A 16,706-nucleotide genomic window follows, 5' to 3' on the forward strand; every position below is an offset into this window, starting at 1 on the left:
CAAAAATTAGAGATAGGAAGATGGCTCAGTAGCTAAAGGTACTTTCCCCACAGCCTGCTGAGTTCAGATCCCAGCACCGATATAAAGCTGAACACAAAGTGGCACATACACCTGCAATCCCAATGGGCTTACAGCAACTGGAGGTGAAGCCAGGGGAATCCCAAAGCTTGCGGAGTCAACTACTCTGGCTTTCCAGCAGCTGAACAACAGAGATTGTCTTAAACAAGGTGGAGGGCAAGGACCAGCATCCCAAGTTTCTTCTCTGACCTCTCCATATACACACATACACAAATGAATTTTTAAAACTAATTTTAAAGAGTAGAAATGGGACACAATATAGGAACAAATAATTCATTAAAATATAGCCTTTAAGCATATGGACAGATGTTCAAAAACACTGGTAATAAGAAATACTGCCAGGTGTGGTGACACACGCCTTTAATTCCAGCACTTGGGAGGCTGAGGAAGGAGGATAGCAGTGTGTTTGAGGCTAGTCTGGGACTACAGAGTGAGTTCTAAATAAGCCTGAGCTAGAGGGAGACTCTACTTCAAAAAAGCAAAAGAATTAAGAAATACTAAAATCACACCATTTCTTACCTATTAGATTTTTTAAAAATCCCTAAGTTTAGCTTTTTGGCAATATAATTTCTCATTAATGTTATAGGGAATAGGCACATTGCATATTTGATGATAATGTAGGTGACACGACCCTTTTGATACAGAATCTGACAATATCTAGTAATAGTGGACAGACTGACTAAACAAGGTTTTTCACTGTAGCATTATTGATTATAGTAAAAGATGGAAAATAACTTAAATGTATGTGTCGATGAATGAGCACATAAACTACTTTATCAACAGGATTCTTTGTAACTATCATAAAAAGAGATATTTAGGGATGGAGAGGTGGCTTAGTGGTGAAGGCGCTTGCCTGTGATACCTAAGGACCCATGTAAGCCAAATGCACAAGGTGGCGCATGTGTCTGGAGTTTGTTTACAGTGGCTAGAGACCCTGGCTTGTCCATTCTCTCTCTCTTTCTCTGCCTCTCTCAAATAAATAAATATTTAAAAAATAATATTTAATGGAAAAATCTCTAGGACACTCAAATTAGTTTGAAAAGAAATGAGACCATAGTAACATAATTTTTGTGTAGGAAGTATCTTACAGCAAATATAAGTGGTACTGAAGTTTTAAGAAGTGGTCACAGATCCAGTTTCTTCAGTAAATTAGGTGATGGTTCAGGCTCAGCCCACTCTTCTGGTATCCCTCTCCAAGTGTTAACTGTAGTTGAGGGCAGAAGCAGTGTGGCAGTGTTCACTGTTATATACATCTGTCTTTGTGACTGTGTAAATGATAAAACTGAAAACTTGACCTCAGGACACAGTATTTGGGCTCACAGCTTCAGTATTCTACAGTACTACAATCTTTAGCATTACAAATCATTTTCTATCAAACCAGCCGGTAAAACTGACTTATTAAACTGACTAGTAGTAATACAATAATATTGGGAAAAGTTTTAAAAAAATAAATTTCTTGTCTACATAACAATTCAGTGATAGTTTCTAAAATGAAAGAATCAAGAGAATAGTAAGATGTTATTAGTCAGTCAGGGTGCTGGAGCCCATATCTGTAATTCCAGGAGATGGAGACAGAAAGACTGCAAGCTTAAGACTAGCGCTTATATAAAAAGCAAAACTCTGGCTGGGTGAGGCGGTGCATGCCTTTAATCCCAGCACTTGGGAGGCAGAGGCAGGAGAATCACAGTGAGTTCAAGACTACCCTGAAACTGCATAGTGAATTCCAGGTCAGACTGAGCTAGAGCAAAACCCGACCCGGGGGGGGGGGGGGGGGGTGGAGGGGCGGCAATCACCCTGTCTCAAAATGCCAAAACCAAACCAAACTAAAACAAAACGAAAGAGTATTATTTAGGACCATGGAAGAAATACTGCTGAAGTTAAAGGTGATGATAATAGTCTAGACAGGAAGTAAGGAGTATTTCAGCACTGCCTGATTTCTGAAGTACCCAAATAGATTTCACTCTGCTAAAAACAGAAAGCAATGTAAAAGATCAATACAATAATTTCCTTGAAAACAACTATGAGTATGGAATGTGACCTTGACAAAGCATAGAGGCTCCTGTCACAGGTTTCTGAGGAAGAGGGCTTACCTAGAGCAGGACCTTAGAAGGTGAGCAGAGTTAATTGGTCAGAGAGGAATGAATGGTAGGTGTTTGTTTTCAAACAATAGTCAACAGACTTGAGGTTTTTTTCCTTTCTTTTTCTTTTTCTTTTCTTTTCTTTTCTTTTTTTTTTTGACATAGTGCCTCAGTCTAGCCCAGGCTGACCAGCAATTCACTATGTAGTCTCAGGGTGGCCCCAAACTCATGGTAGTCCTCCTATTTCTGCCTCCCAAGTGCTGGAATTAAAGGCGTATGCCACCACACCCAGCTTCTTTTTTCTTTTTTTGAGACAGGGTCCTACTTTGATCCGCAAGCTGGACTTGAACTCACAATCCTCCTGCCTCAGCCTCCTTAAAACTAGTATGACAAACACACATCACCACACTTGGTTGGCTCTGTATGTAAATTTTCTTCTCAACATCACAAATAATTCTATTCTATACACACTTGTGCACCTGGCTCTCTTTACTTGATACACATTAGAGAATACTTCAGACGCTTCCTACTAAAAACCAAAAAAAATGTTTTTCTTCTAAAAAGTAGATGACATAACAGCTTTAAAAAATGTTTTTTTCCAGCACTCCTAAATCCTAAGTACTGTAAAATTCTTCCCAGACCTTTTTTCTATAAACCAAATAAATGCTAACATAATTCAGTATAAGCAATATAAAACACAGTGCTCCATATGCTTACTGCATTTTACATACTTGCTTATATACATGACAATACATGTATTTTAAAGTCAAGGATTCTGTGTTAAACTGCACTGCTGTCAGCTTACCAACACAATCACAGCACTCATCCCAAAGGGCTCCCAGACACAGCATACACTCCTTGCAGCAGGAACAATTTCCCTCTCCAGGCCGGCACTGGCAGAGCTCCTGAGAACAAGACAGATATTTACAGTTAAAATCCAAATAATTATATCTAAAAACTTCTAAACAGGTTGGAGAGATGGCTTAGTGGCTAAGGTGCTCGCCTGTGAAGCCTAAGAACCCAGGTTTGATTCCCTAGGATCCATGTAAGCCAGATGCACAAAGTAGAACATGCACCTAGAGTTTGTAGTGGCTAGAGGCCCTGGGGCACGTGCTCTCTCTCTCTCATAAAGAAAAAGGTTGAAGTTAAAGAAAAACAAAAACTTTTAAGCAAATGAATATCCTCCCAGTATTTTCATTTATAATACTTTACTTTCTTTTTTAAATTTTTTAAAAATTTATTTATTTGAAAGAGAGAGGCAGGTAGATACAGAGGAAGAGTATGGGTGCACTAGGGCCTCTAGCCAGTGCAAACAAACTCCAGATGCATGTGCTACCTTGTGCATCTGGCTTACATGGGCACTGAGGAATCAAAACTGGGTCCTTAGGCTTCGCAGGCAAATGAATTAACCACTACCCCATCTCTCTAGCCCCAGCAATACTTTACTCTTGATGCAAAGTTTCATTCAACATTATTATTTGTAGGAACCTACCTACCTACAATGTCCAGCAGAATGTTTTTTGTTGTTATTTTAGAGAAAGAGAGAGTACTCCAGGGCCTCAGCCACTGCAATCTAAAGTCCAGATGCTTGTGCCACCCAGTGGGCATGGGCGACCTTGTGCTTGCCTCGCTCTCATGCCCGGCTTACATGGGATATGGAGAGTTGAACATGAAGCCCTTAGACTTCATAGGCAAGTACCTTAACCACTTAGCCATCCTTCCATCCCCAGAATGTTTTTTTCTTGAGATGTACTCAATAAGCACCTATTAAATGCTTTTACCTTACTTTGTAAGGTTACTTTGTAACTTGCAACTATAACCTTCATAGCATCTCATCACATAATTCGGAATAAGAATAAAACTTGCTTTTCAGCCACTGGATTGATTCACTGACCAAAATAACCCAAAAGAATAGCTGAAGTACAGCCAGGCATGGTGGCACATGCCTTTAATCCCAGCACTTGGGAGGCAGAGGTAGGAAGATCACCATGAGTTCAAGGCCACCCTGAGAACTACAAAGTGCATTCCAGGTCAGCCTGGGCTAGAGCAAGACTCTGCCTAAAAAAAAAAAAAAAAAAAAAAAAAAAAAAAACCCAAAGTAGTAATAATAATAATAGCCAAAGTCTAATTGATTTTATAAAACCTGGATAAAAATATCTTTTTAAAAATTGCTCATTTGGGTCTGAAGAGATGGCTTAGCAGTTAACCATTTGCCTGTGAAGCCTAAGGACCCTGGTTCGAGGCTTGATTCCCCAGGACCCATGTAAGCCAGATGCACAAGGTAGCACATGCAACTGGAGTTCGTTTATAGTGGCTGGAGGCCCTGGCGTGCCCATTCCCTCTATCTGCCTCTTTCTCTCTCTGTCACTCTCAAATAAATAAAAATAAAAAACTTTTTAAAAATTAAGTTAAAAAAAAAAACTGAGGAGCCGGGCATGGTGGCGCACGCCTTTAATCCCAGCACTCGGGAGGCAGAGGTAGGAGGATCTCCGAGAGTTCGAGGCCACCCTGAGACTCCATAGTGAATTCCAGGTCAGCCTGAGCCAGAGTGAGACCCTACCTCGAAAAACCAAAAAAAAAAAAAAAAAACAAAACAAAAACAAAAACAAAACAAACTGAGAACCATTCTAAAAAAAAAAAAAATTGCTCATTTGGAGTCTGGCCTGGTGGTTAAAGCTTTAACCCCAGTACTTCTGAGGCTGAAGTACTTCAATCTGAAGGGCAGCCTGGGCTACAGAAGCAAGACTATATCTTAAAACAAAGCAAAAAGACAAGTAGCTCAGTAATTAAAACATTTTTCTAGCATGTTCAAGGCCCTGGGTGTAATCTACAGTTTGCAAAACCAAAAATACTTTCTTGGACCTAAAGGTGTAACTCAGTGGAAGAGTGCTTGTCTAGCACCACACACATATGCAAAGTGCTACGTACTTAAGGCATGAGACATTAAAACAGTGTGCTGGCTGTGGTACACTGTATACAAAGACAGCGGCAAATATTCTCTGGCCTTAATCTTCACTCTTTGGACTGTAACTTTCCACTTCTTCTGGTTAGGATCAGACTTTAAATTCACATCATCTTCTGGGATAGAAGGGTGAATCAGAGTCTCCCTGCGATGTGGTGGATGAGAATAGCAGGACAAAGAACAGACTCTCTTCCAAAAAGACAAAGAGTGGAAGAGCATCAGAAATAACAAAGGGCATGACAGGACAGCTGAAAAGCATGAGAAACAGAAAAGCAACTCAGAGGAAAGAAACCACCCATCTCCAGCTGTGGCTTCCTACCAAGGAAAGAAACACAGAAGCCCCCAAAAGGTAAGCCAGGCATTGCCAGTGAAGAGATGGCAACTCAACTCCCAGGACAAGCCCCAGTTCTCACCAGCCCTGAATCCACTTGGGGATTTCAGTGAGATGATGACACCTCCCACACAAGTCAGCAGCCAGAAGGAGACCTGGCCCATTCTGTCACTTCCCAAGTATCAGAGGGCTGTGGCAAAGAACCATCTTGAAAGGAATTTACTGTTTAAAACAGACCTAGGTCTGGGGAGATGGCTCAGCAGAAAGAAAGAGTGCTGCACCGAAGTGTGAGGGTCTGAGCGGGCCTGATGCACTCTGAGTTTGACTCACAACAACTGCATGAACAACTAGCTGGGTGTGGCCACACACACCTGTGACACCAGTCCTGTGGGGACTGACGAATCACTGGACTCACTGGTGACTGAAAATGGCAGTCCAGGTGCAATGAGAAACCCCATCTCCAGAATGGAATTTCAAAGGGGAAAGTGGGGGGGGGGGAGGGTATTACCATGGGATACTTTTTATAATCATGGAAAATGTTAATAAAAATTGAGAAAAAAAAGAAAACCCATCTCAAGGAAACACCCATGAGCAATAGAGGAGGACAATGGATGGTCTCTTCTGCAACGCCCACCACATTCACATGGGGTACATGCACTTGCACACATGAATATATCACACCACACAACACACACACACACACACACACACACAAAGCCTCAACATTTAAAATGTATACTATGTTCGTATTAGGGAATACATACCTATAGTGCAACAGAAAATTTCATATATATATATATGTGTGTGTGTGTATATATATATATATATATATATATATGTATATATATATACACACATACATACATATATATATGTGTGTATATATATATATATATATATATATTTTTTTTTTTTTCCTGAGGTAGGGTCTTGCTGTAGCCCAGGTTGACCTGGAATTCACTACGTAGTCACTACGGGTGACCTTGAATGTACAGCAATCCTCTACCTCAACTTCCTGAATGCTAGGATTATAGGTGTGAGCCATCACGCTTGGCTTAAAATCAAATTAGAAGAATTAATATCGTATGAACTTCCAGATTTCCAGGCCAAAGAATGAAACGTATAATCCAAGGAAGAATCTCATTTATATTCTGATGCTTAGTTACTGAGAAATGTTTTATTCTCTACCTGTGGCCAAGATCTGAGAGATTGGTTAGACCTGCAATAGTGCCATCTAGTAAACAGAAATGGCTTGGATTTTTGGCTCTGGTTTTAAGCAGCCCAGAAACTACAGCATGACATTGAGTTTCAGTAGATCCATCATAAAAAAGAATGGCATTGCTGAATATTCCCTTACAGATTTTGACATCTAAATGAGATAATGAAATAAATTCAAAACCAGTCTGGGATACTCAGAGGACAGCAAATCAAAAAGAAGGAAGGAGCCAGGCGTGGTGATGCCCACCTTTAATCCCAGCACTCGGGAGGCAGAGGTAGGAGGATTGCCATGAGTTCGAGGCCACCCTGAGACTACATAGTGAATTCCAGGTCAGCCTGGGCTAGAGTGAGACCCTACATCGAAGAAAAAAAAAAAAGGAGGGAGGGAGGTAAAGAGGAGGAAAAATATCCTTTGGTGACCCAGCAATCCAATTCCTAGGTATTTAAGAAATATGAACACACAAGCCAGGCACAGTGGCTCATGCCTACAATTCTAGCACTTGGGAAACTGAGGTAGGAGGATTGCCATGAGTTCAAGGCTAGCCTTGGGCTAGAGTGTTTCTCAAAAAAAAAAAAAAAAAAAAAAGATGGGTGTGGTGGTACACACCTTTAATCCCAGTACTCGGGAGGCAGAGGCCATCCTGAGACTACAGAGTGAATTCCAGGTCAGCCTAGACTAGAGTGAGACCCTACCTTGAAAAAAAAAACAGAAAAAGGAAAAAAAAAAAATCAGGCTGGTGGGATGGCTTGGCTGTTAGGGCAAACACTTGCCTGCAAAGCCTAAAGACCCAGGCTCAATTCCCCAGCACCTACATAAACCAGATGTACAAGGTGACACTTATGTCTGGAGTTTGTTTGCAGTGAGTAGAGGCCCTTGGCATGCCCATATTCTCTCTCTCAAATAAATAACAAATAAAATAATAAAAGAAGAAAAAGAAATGAACATAGCTCAAAACAAAGACCTGAATAGAAAAATAAGTACCAAAACAAAAAAATAAAATAAAAAAGAAAAATAAGTACCAATTTCATTTCCAAAACTGGACACAATCCAAGGTCCACTGACTGGAAAGTGAATAGAATGGTATGCCCACACAACAGGATCAATAAAAAGGACACATGCATTAATATGCATGAGTCTCCATGCTTTATATTAAGTGAGAGAAGCCAGACAGGGACAAGTTCATACTGCATGACTTCATTTATGAGACATTCTGGCAAAGGCAAAACTATAGGGACAGACATCAGTCAGTGGTTGTTAGGGTTGGAGGTTAGGGAATGAGACAGCAAAGGCCCCCTAATAAAAAGATACTAGACAACTTTTTAGGGTGATGAGAACACTGTTTAGATTGTGGCAGCAGCTACTTGAATATATTTGTCAAAATCATCAAACTGCGCAAGTAGAAGCAGTGGGACTGAGGAGGCAGGTCAGTGCAGAGTGCTTGCCTCCCATGCACAAAGCCCTGGATTTGATTCCCACATACACACAAAGTAAGTAATTAACAAGAAATAAAATAACAAAAATGTGAATTGTACAGAATGTGAACTATACCTCAGTAAACCTGATCTAAAAAATGCTTTAGGACATCAGGAAATAATTTCATTTTCTCTTCAAAATCTATATGACACCCTATGGTTTCATTAGTTTCTATTTAAAAATGAATCTAAAATTTAAAATCTCAAGCTTATCAAAATGTAAACTGGCAGATAACAGTTCTAACTCTGAAAACACATTTCTCTAACTTTCCAGGTAAGACGGAGCTTTTCTAAGTGAACACAAATGCTTTTTAAACAAATAAATGTAAAATAATGCTAGTAAGAAAGGCAAAACAAAGGTTGGAGAGATGGCTTAGTGGTTAAGGTGCTTGCCTGCAAAGCCAAAGGATCCCGGTTCGACTCTCCAGGGCCCACATAAGCCAGATGCACAAGGTGTCTGCAGTGGTTGGAGGCCCTGGTGAGCCCATTCTCTCTCAAGTATATAAAGAAAATAAATTAAAAAAAAAAAAAAAAAGGAAGGTGAGCCAGGCATGGTGGCACATGCCTTTAATCCCAGCACTCGGGAGGCAGAGGTAGGAGGATCACCGTGAGTTTGAGGCCACCCTGAGACAACATAGTGAATTCCAGGTCAGCCTGGGCTAGAGTGAGACCCTACCTTGAAAAACCAAAAAAAAAAAAAAAAAAAAAAAAGAAAGAAAAAGAAAAAGAAAAGAAAGGCAAAACATAGAGGCTCAGTGGGTAAAATGCTTGCCATAGAAACATGAGGTTCTGAGTTCAGATCCCCCATTCCCATGTAAAAGCTGGGCATAGCAGCACCTGCCTGTAACCCTAGTCATAGAGAGGCAGAAACAGTAGGATCCCTGAGGCTTGCTGGTGACTTAGTCTAGCTCAGTCAGTCAGTACTGGGTTCAATGAGAGACCTTGTTTCAAAAAATAAGGTGGAACATGCTACAAACACAGAACATCAAGAGACCCGGATGGACTCTGGAAGGAGGCCAGTCCTCAGATGGTCTGCCTGTATAGTGCTGGAAAGCACTACTTGAGCTGCTGAGGGAAAATGGCCAAAAACCTTGTGCGCTACTGGAACACTGCTATACAAAAGCAACCAGCCTGACAAGATGGACATACCTGTGCAATAACAGCACTCAGACTAGGTGGTTAACCAACATCTCTTTGATTGACTAAGGGATTTGCTTACCTGAAAGAACTCTTAGCTGTAACTGGAAACAGAGTCAGAATCCTATGGAGAGCAAAATCATGGAGTCCAACAAGAAGTTCTCACTAGTATTTAGCCAAAAGAAAGGTTACACCCACCAAAATCTTAATAACGCTTATCTCATTGATCCTATGCTGACCTCAGTCTCCTTTGGAGAATCTGGTTTTCTTTTTCAGAAGGCGGCTAGAATGAGGAGATGAATTACCCCTTGCACACCAGCCAGGGCCCAGGTGAAGCCACAGAGGAATTGCTGACAGGCACAAGTGTGCTGCTTCAACAGCAAGCCTGTCAACCAGTGCCAGGGTCATAGAGACAAACAATGAGGATCCTCAAAACACACCAGAACAGAAAATCAGCTGAGAGCACACTAAAGTAGACTTGAAACACACCCACCATGGCTCAAGGAATTTTGCAAGAAGGGGTGGAAAGGCTGTAAGAGCCACAGAGTAGAAGGGAATGTCCAGAGGCACTGCCCCTGCTCCTTACAATGACTGACTGATGCTCTCACAGCTCATAACCCACAAACCTAAGGGGAATACCAGCAATCCCACTGAGGAGGGCCCTCAGGAAATGGGGGCAGGGAGGAGGGAAATTATGGTACTAACATATAATGTATCCATACAACTTTCTAGTTAATTTAAAAAAATAAGATGAAAAAATAAGGTGGAAGAGTGATCATGGAAGACATCTACAATGAACTCTGGCCTCCACATGTACACACTTCTACACACACACACACACACACACACACACACACACACACACACACAATGTCTATACACAAACAAAATCAAAATACGGAAGTTGTTGTTGTTGCCAGATGTGGTGGTGCACACCTTTAATCCCAGCACACAGGAGGCAAAGGTAGGAGGATCACTGTGAGTTTAAGGCCACCCTGAGACTACACAGTGAATTCCAGGTCAGCCTGAGCTAGAGAGAGACCCTACCTCGAAAAAAAACATGGAAGTTGGGTTGAAGAGATGGCTTACCAGATAAGACTTGCTTACAAAGTCTAAGAACCCAGGTTCAAGTCCAAGAACCCACATAAGCCAGATGTATACACAGTGGCGCATGTGTCTGGAGTTTATATGCAGTGGCTCCAGGCCCTGGTGCATCCATTCTCTATCTGCCTCTCTCTTTCAAGTAAGTAAGTAAATAAAAAAAATATTTTTTAAAAACCTGGAAGTTTAGCCAGGCACGGTGGCACACGCCTTTAATCACAGTACTTGAGAGGCAGAGTTAGGAGAATTGTCATGAGTTTGAGGCCACCTGAGACTACATAGTGAATTCCATGTCAGCCTGGGCTACAGCAAGACCATAACCCTCCCCCCAAAAAAACCAAAAACCAACCAAACAAACAAAAAAAAACTAGAAGTTTGTACACACAATACAAGCATTAAAAATCACCTAAATACAGAACAAAGAACTAGAAGGGATGGTCTCTAATAGTAAGAATAACCTGCATTTGAATATAGGATGATAAGTGGTTTAATTTCCTTTCTTTACTTCTATGTATTTTCTTAATTTTTAGCAGAAAATTATTTTGAAATGGCAAATAAATATTTATCTGTATAGCATGGTTTTATGAATAAAAAGACAAAATTCTGAACTGAAGTTCCTAAATATTGCTAAGCAAACCCTAAGTATTTATAATATACGATCTAAAATAAACAGGAATGGAAGAACAAATATAGAGCTGGAGAGATGGCTCAGTAGCTAAAGGCACTTGCTTGCAAAACTGAACAGCCTTGGTTCACTTATTCGGTACCTATATAGAGCCAGATGCACAAAGTAAGGTGTACATCTGGAATATGTTTGCAGTGAAAGGGGCCCTGGTGCACTCATTCTCTCTCTGCTTACAAATAAATGAAAATAAAAATTTTAAGAAAAAGAATAGACATACTAAAATAAATGTGCACTGTGCAAACATCAGTCACCAACATATGATCAGAGCACACCTATGCTGACATTATCTTTACAACATTTCCTTAGGTCAAATAGGCATTTAAAAACAAATACCTAAAACAAAACATGCTCAAATAATTCACCCTTATATAAAGGAATGAACACAAATCATTACATTATTTTAGGCATAATAGTACTCTGGGAAGGGTAGCACACAAAAATCTTTAATCTTGGAACAGAAATACAACTCAAACTCATCATGTCATTCTTCATAAATTCTGATTAGTAAATTTTTAACCTGAAAAATAACATGACCTTAGATGAATAGGCTATTAGGCTAAATAAATCAACATGCAAGTTTATATACATACACAAACTACCAAATGGCACCCATTTTTTTATATATAAACCTAGTAACAAAAATTTAATGAGCCAGACATGGTGGCACACACCTTTAATCCCAGCACTGGGAGGCACAGGTAAGAGGATTAGCATGAGTTCGAGGCCATCCTGAGACTCCATAGTGAATTCCAGGTCACCCTGGGCTAGAGTGAGACCCTATCTCAAAAAAACAAAACAAAAAAAATTAATGATATGATCCTACTCACTGTAAAATTATCTTATGTATTCCTTTAAAATTATCTAGCTGAAGTGAGCTAGGAGTAGGTATACATGAGACTGGTCATAAAACAATCATTGCTGAAGTGGAGTGAGGGGTGAGCAGGGGGACTATTTTACTATTCCCCTCTATTATGTAATTTTGGGCATCTCCAAGTATCCAATGAAGTCTTCATCTTTGTGCCAACATAATAATTCAACAAGTGAAACAACCAGTGAAAACACATTTTAATTTCCACATACACCTTAACAGGTATTACAGCTGCATTCAACATTTGGGGAAAAGCAATAACTGACTCTTTCCTTTAAGTTACATTAGTCCTAACATTAGACACCAATTTGAATGGGTGTTAAATAAAACAAAATAGGTTAGAAACATGACTTTAAAAAAATCCATGTGGGCTAGAGAGATGGCTTAGCGGTTAAGTGCTTGCCTGTGAAGCCTAAGGACCCCGGTTCGAGGCTCGGTTCCCCAGGTCCCACGTTAGCCAGATGCACAAGGGGGCGCATGCATCTGGAGTTCGTTTGCAGAGGCTGGAAGCCCTGGCACGCCCATTCTCTCTCTTCCCCTCTATCTGTCTTTCTCTCTGTGTCTGTCGCTCTCAAATAAATAAATAAATAAAAATTTTAAAAAAAAATCCATGTGTGTGCATGTGCATGCACACAAATGCTACGGTGCATGTGTGGGAGGCAGAGAACAATTTAAGTGGCTGTCCTATCCTTGCTTTCCACCTTATGTTTGAGGCAGGGTCTCTTGCTCACCACTGCGTACACACCAGCTGGCCCACAAGCTACCAGGGTTCTCTTGTCTCTGCCTCCATCTCACAGGAGGCACAGGAGGGCTGGGATTACAGATTCTACTGGGTCCAACTTTGCATGGGTTTTGGGAATATAAAGTCAGGTCATCTGGCTTGCACAGCAAGTGCCTTTATCCACTGAGCCATCTCCCTAGCCTTAGAGGCACAACTTTTAATAGTGGGGAGATAGGAAAAGGCTTGGTGGTATATACTGGTATTCTGATAATACCAGAACCTGGAAAGTAGAGGTAGGAGGAGCAGGAGTTCAAGAACAGCAGTGGCTAAATAGCAAGTTCAAGACTAGCCTGTGCACATGAAACTCTTGTCTCAGGGCTGGAAATATAGCTCAGTGGTCAAGCATGTGTCCTGCATAAGCATGAGGGCCTGAGAGATCCTACGACCACTGAAGTTCCAATCTCCAGAACCCATGTAAACAGCTGGCAAATGAATGCTGCACATCTGCAACTCCAGTCCTGTGGGGAGCAGAAACTGGAGACTCCCTGGGGCAAGTGAACTGCAAGGAAAAACAGGTGGGTGAGTAATGGAGTGGAGACACTGCATCAGCACATACATGTGCATATACCTTACATACCATACTATGCACATGAATGAAAATTAGGAAACAGTTGAAAAGGAAAAAAGCATTTCTTAGTGCAAGCAAAATAATACTAACACAGTAACAAGCAGTGCAAATGTAGCAACAGGCTAATGCAGAATCTAATTTGTATTAGGGAAAAAAGAAGAGAAAGTTATATTTTAATCTATTGTAATTAACAAAACTTTAAAGTCATCTACATCTAAACTACTTGTATTTTTAACTTGAAACAAAGTATACTTTAAATTTTTTTCTTATTTAGACATGTGTGCATGCATTTCAGTATGTATATGGGTGCTCCAAGATCTCTTGCCACTGCAAACGAATGTCAGTTGCTTACACCACTTTTTGCATCTGGCTTATGTGAGTGGCTTGGGAATTGAACCTGGACCAGTAAGCTTTGCAAGCAAGCACCTATAATTGCTGAGATATCTCCCCAGCCCCTTGGAACTTTTTTTTAAAAAAAGTTTTTTTAAAAATATTTTATTTTATTTTAATTTATTTGGAGGGGAGGCAGAAAGAGCATGAATGGACATACTAGAACCTCTAGCCACTGCAAATAAACTTCAGATGCAATGCACCACCTTCTGCATCTGGCTTACATGGGTACTGGAGAACTGAATATGGATCCTTAGGCTTTGTAGGTAAGTGCCTTAACCTCTAGGCCACCTTTCCAGCCCTCCTAGGACCTTTTTTATGTGTGTAGTGATAGGGATGGAACCCAGAGCCTTCTGCATGTCAGGAAAGCGCTCAATGACCTATAACCCCAGCACCTAACAGCTAGAATTTCCAATTAAAAAGTTGATATTCTAACTTGTTTCAGAAAAATAAAATTGATTTGATAACCAAAGTATTAGAATAAAAAACAAAATAAACAAAAATAATAAAAAACAAACCATTAATTTAGCATAAAGAAGTGCTAAATAAAGTTTCATATAACCAGCAAAGTATTAAAATAAAGGTATCATCAAGCCAGACATGGTGGCACACACTTTTAACTTAGCACTGGGGAGGCAGAGGTAGGAAATTCACTCTGAGTTTGAAGCCAGCCTAGGGCTACAGACTGAGTTCTGGCCTCAAACTCACAGTGATCCTCCTACCTCTGCCTCCCCAGTGCTGTATTAAAGGTGTACACAACCACACCCAACTTAATTCTTAATTCAGAATGAACCTTGAGCTTTCAGGGTGTTATAGTTAGAATCTGAATGCCCCCACAAAGGCCAATGTATTGAAGGCTTGCTCACTAGCCCATGGAGCTACCACTAGGTGATAGAACCTTTAGGAAGTGAAGCACAGTGGAAATAAGTCAGATCACTGCAGGGCATGGTCTGAAAGGAACTCCAGTTCTTCCCTGTCTCTTTGCTTCCCAACCACCATAAAAATAAATAGGTTTCCTCCAACCTCATGGTTTCACCATAATGTACTGTGTTACCACAGGCCCAAAATAGCATGGCTAAACTACCATGTACTGAAACCATGAGACAAAATAAATCTCTCCTCTGTGTATTAGCTCCTTTTCTCACTGCTGTGACCAATTATCTGACAAAAAGTAACTCAGGAGAGGACAGGGTTATTTTGGCTCAGTTTCCATCAGGGTAGGGAAGGCATGGTGACAGGCAGCTCTGTGGCAGCAGGAGTATGCTCCTCATCTCCTCACTCAGTGGAAGAGGCGGCACCGAGGGCAATGCTGACACTTGGGCTTGCTCCTTCCTCCCTTTTAAAACATTTTTTATTTATTTTACTTATTCGACAGAGAGAAAGAGGTGGGGGGGGGATGAATTGGCACACCAATGCCTCCAACTACTGCAAAAGAACTCCAGATGCATGTGCCACCTTGTGCATCTGGCTTACGTGGGTCCTGAGGAATCAAACCTGGGTCCTTTGGCTTTGTAGGCAAGCTCCTTCACCACTAAGCCATCCCTTCAGCTCTCCTTTCTCCCTTTTATTCAGTCTGGGCCCCCAGCCCATTGGATAGTGCAACATACCTTTAAAATTTTTTTTGTTTATTTTTATTTAGTTATTTGAGAGCAACACACACACACACACACACACACACACACACACACACACACACACACAGACGGGGGCGGGGGAGAGAATGGGCGCACCAAGGCTTCCAGACACTGCAAACAAACTCCAGATGCATGCGCCCCTTGTGCATCTGGCTAACATGGGTCCTGGGGAATCAAGCCTCAAACCAGGGTTCTTAGGCTTAACAGGCAAGTGCTTAACCACTAAGCCATCTCTCTAGCCCACAACTTACCTTTAGAATGGATCTTTCCTTCTCAGGTGATCCTGTCTAGAAATGCTCTAAAAGATATGGTCAGAGATGTGTCTCCTATGTGATCCTAAATCCATTCAAGCTAATAATGAAGATTAACCACCACATTCCCTAATTATCTTGGGTTTTGTAACAGATCATAGTACACATGATATTGATCTAAATCTTATTCTTACTTATTGACCTAAAATTTAAAAGTTCATTTTATAAAAGGTGCAAAATAACAAAGATGTATTTAAAAGCAAAATCCTATATTCCTTATTTAAAAACTGAAACAGAACAGCTAAAGCACTCATTATATGAGCAAGGAAGTACACTCATACAACCATTTTGCTTTTTTGATGTTTAAAGTTGGATTTGTTTCCAGTCAAAAGCACAAAATAAATATTTATGTAGGGACCACCCTTATGCATAGCAACTTGTAGGAGTGGCAGGAATGACTACATTGCTTTGCAACCATGCTGGTAAAAAAAATATTTACATGAGTTAGCTTCCAAGGAAAAGTTTTTATATTTAGCTACTTCTGAATGTAGAGGCTAAGCATAAACAAGTGTGCTAACATCCTGACAGTGTATCACTGCAGATGTCCACACTAAGCCAAACTAACAAAAAGAAATACTATGTTCTCTAAGTACTATCTTTGTTGTACTTCTAGAGCACTGTATTTTTTTGTTGTTGTTTTATGAGTGTTAAGAATTGAACCCAGAACTTTGCACATACTAGGCAAGCTCTCTGCCCTCTCCTCCTTGCTTTCTGAAAGTTCTTGCTATCCCACCTCATCTTATGTTAATCATTTCTATACAAACATTCCTTGGTGAATTAAAAGAAAGAGCGATTATCTTCATGTAAAATGACAATGTGTGGATGGAAAGATGGCTAGCTGAGGTTAAGGCACTTGCATGCAAACCCCAAGGACCCAGGTTTGAGTCCCCAGAACCTGAGGAGAGATGCACAAGGTGACACATGCATTGAGTTTGTTTACACTGGCTAGAGGCCCTGGTGTGCCCATTTTCTCTCTCTCAAATAAATAAAAAATAAAATATTTAAAGGGAAAAGAGAATAACAGTGTGCTTGTGCTCGGTGGAAATTCATGATAATTCAGGATGCTGCCAAGTAAAACAAAGCCACGGCAA

At 40.6% G+C, this 16,706-nt stretch overlaps 1 protein-coding gene across 2 annotated transcripts in view; it reads right to left on the bottom strand.

Moving 5' to 3' along the window:
* Twsg1 (twisted gastrulation BMP signaling modulator 1) overlaps positions 1-16,706 on the bottom strand; it is a 46,028-nt gene that overhangs the window by 15,586 nt on the left and 13,736 nt on the right. For both annotated transcript variants that reach the window (XM_045143957.1, XM_045143958.1), the window contains exon 3: positions 2,962-3,061. In XM_045143957.1, coding sequence (XP_044999892.1) covers positions 2,962-3,061 — 100 coding nt within the window. The remainder of the gene's footprint in view (positions 1-2,961; positions 3,062-16,706) is intronic.

Source organism: Jaculus jaculus, chromosome 2 (genome assembly GCF_020740685.1).
Source record: "Jaculus jaculus isolate mJacJac1 chromosome 2, mJacJac1.mat.Y.cur, whole genome shotgun sequence".
In the NCBI taxonomy this organism is placed as follows: Eukaryota; Metazoa; Chordata; class Mammalia; order Rodentia; family Dipodidae; genus Jaculus; species Jaculus jaculus.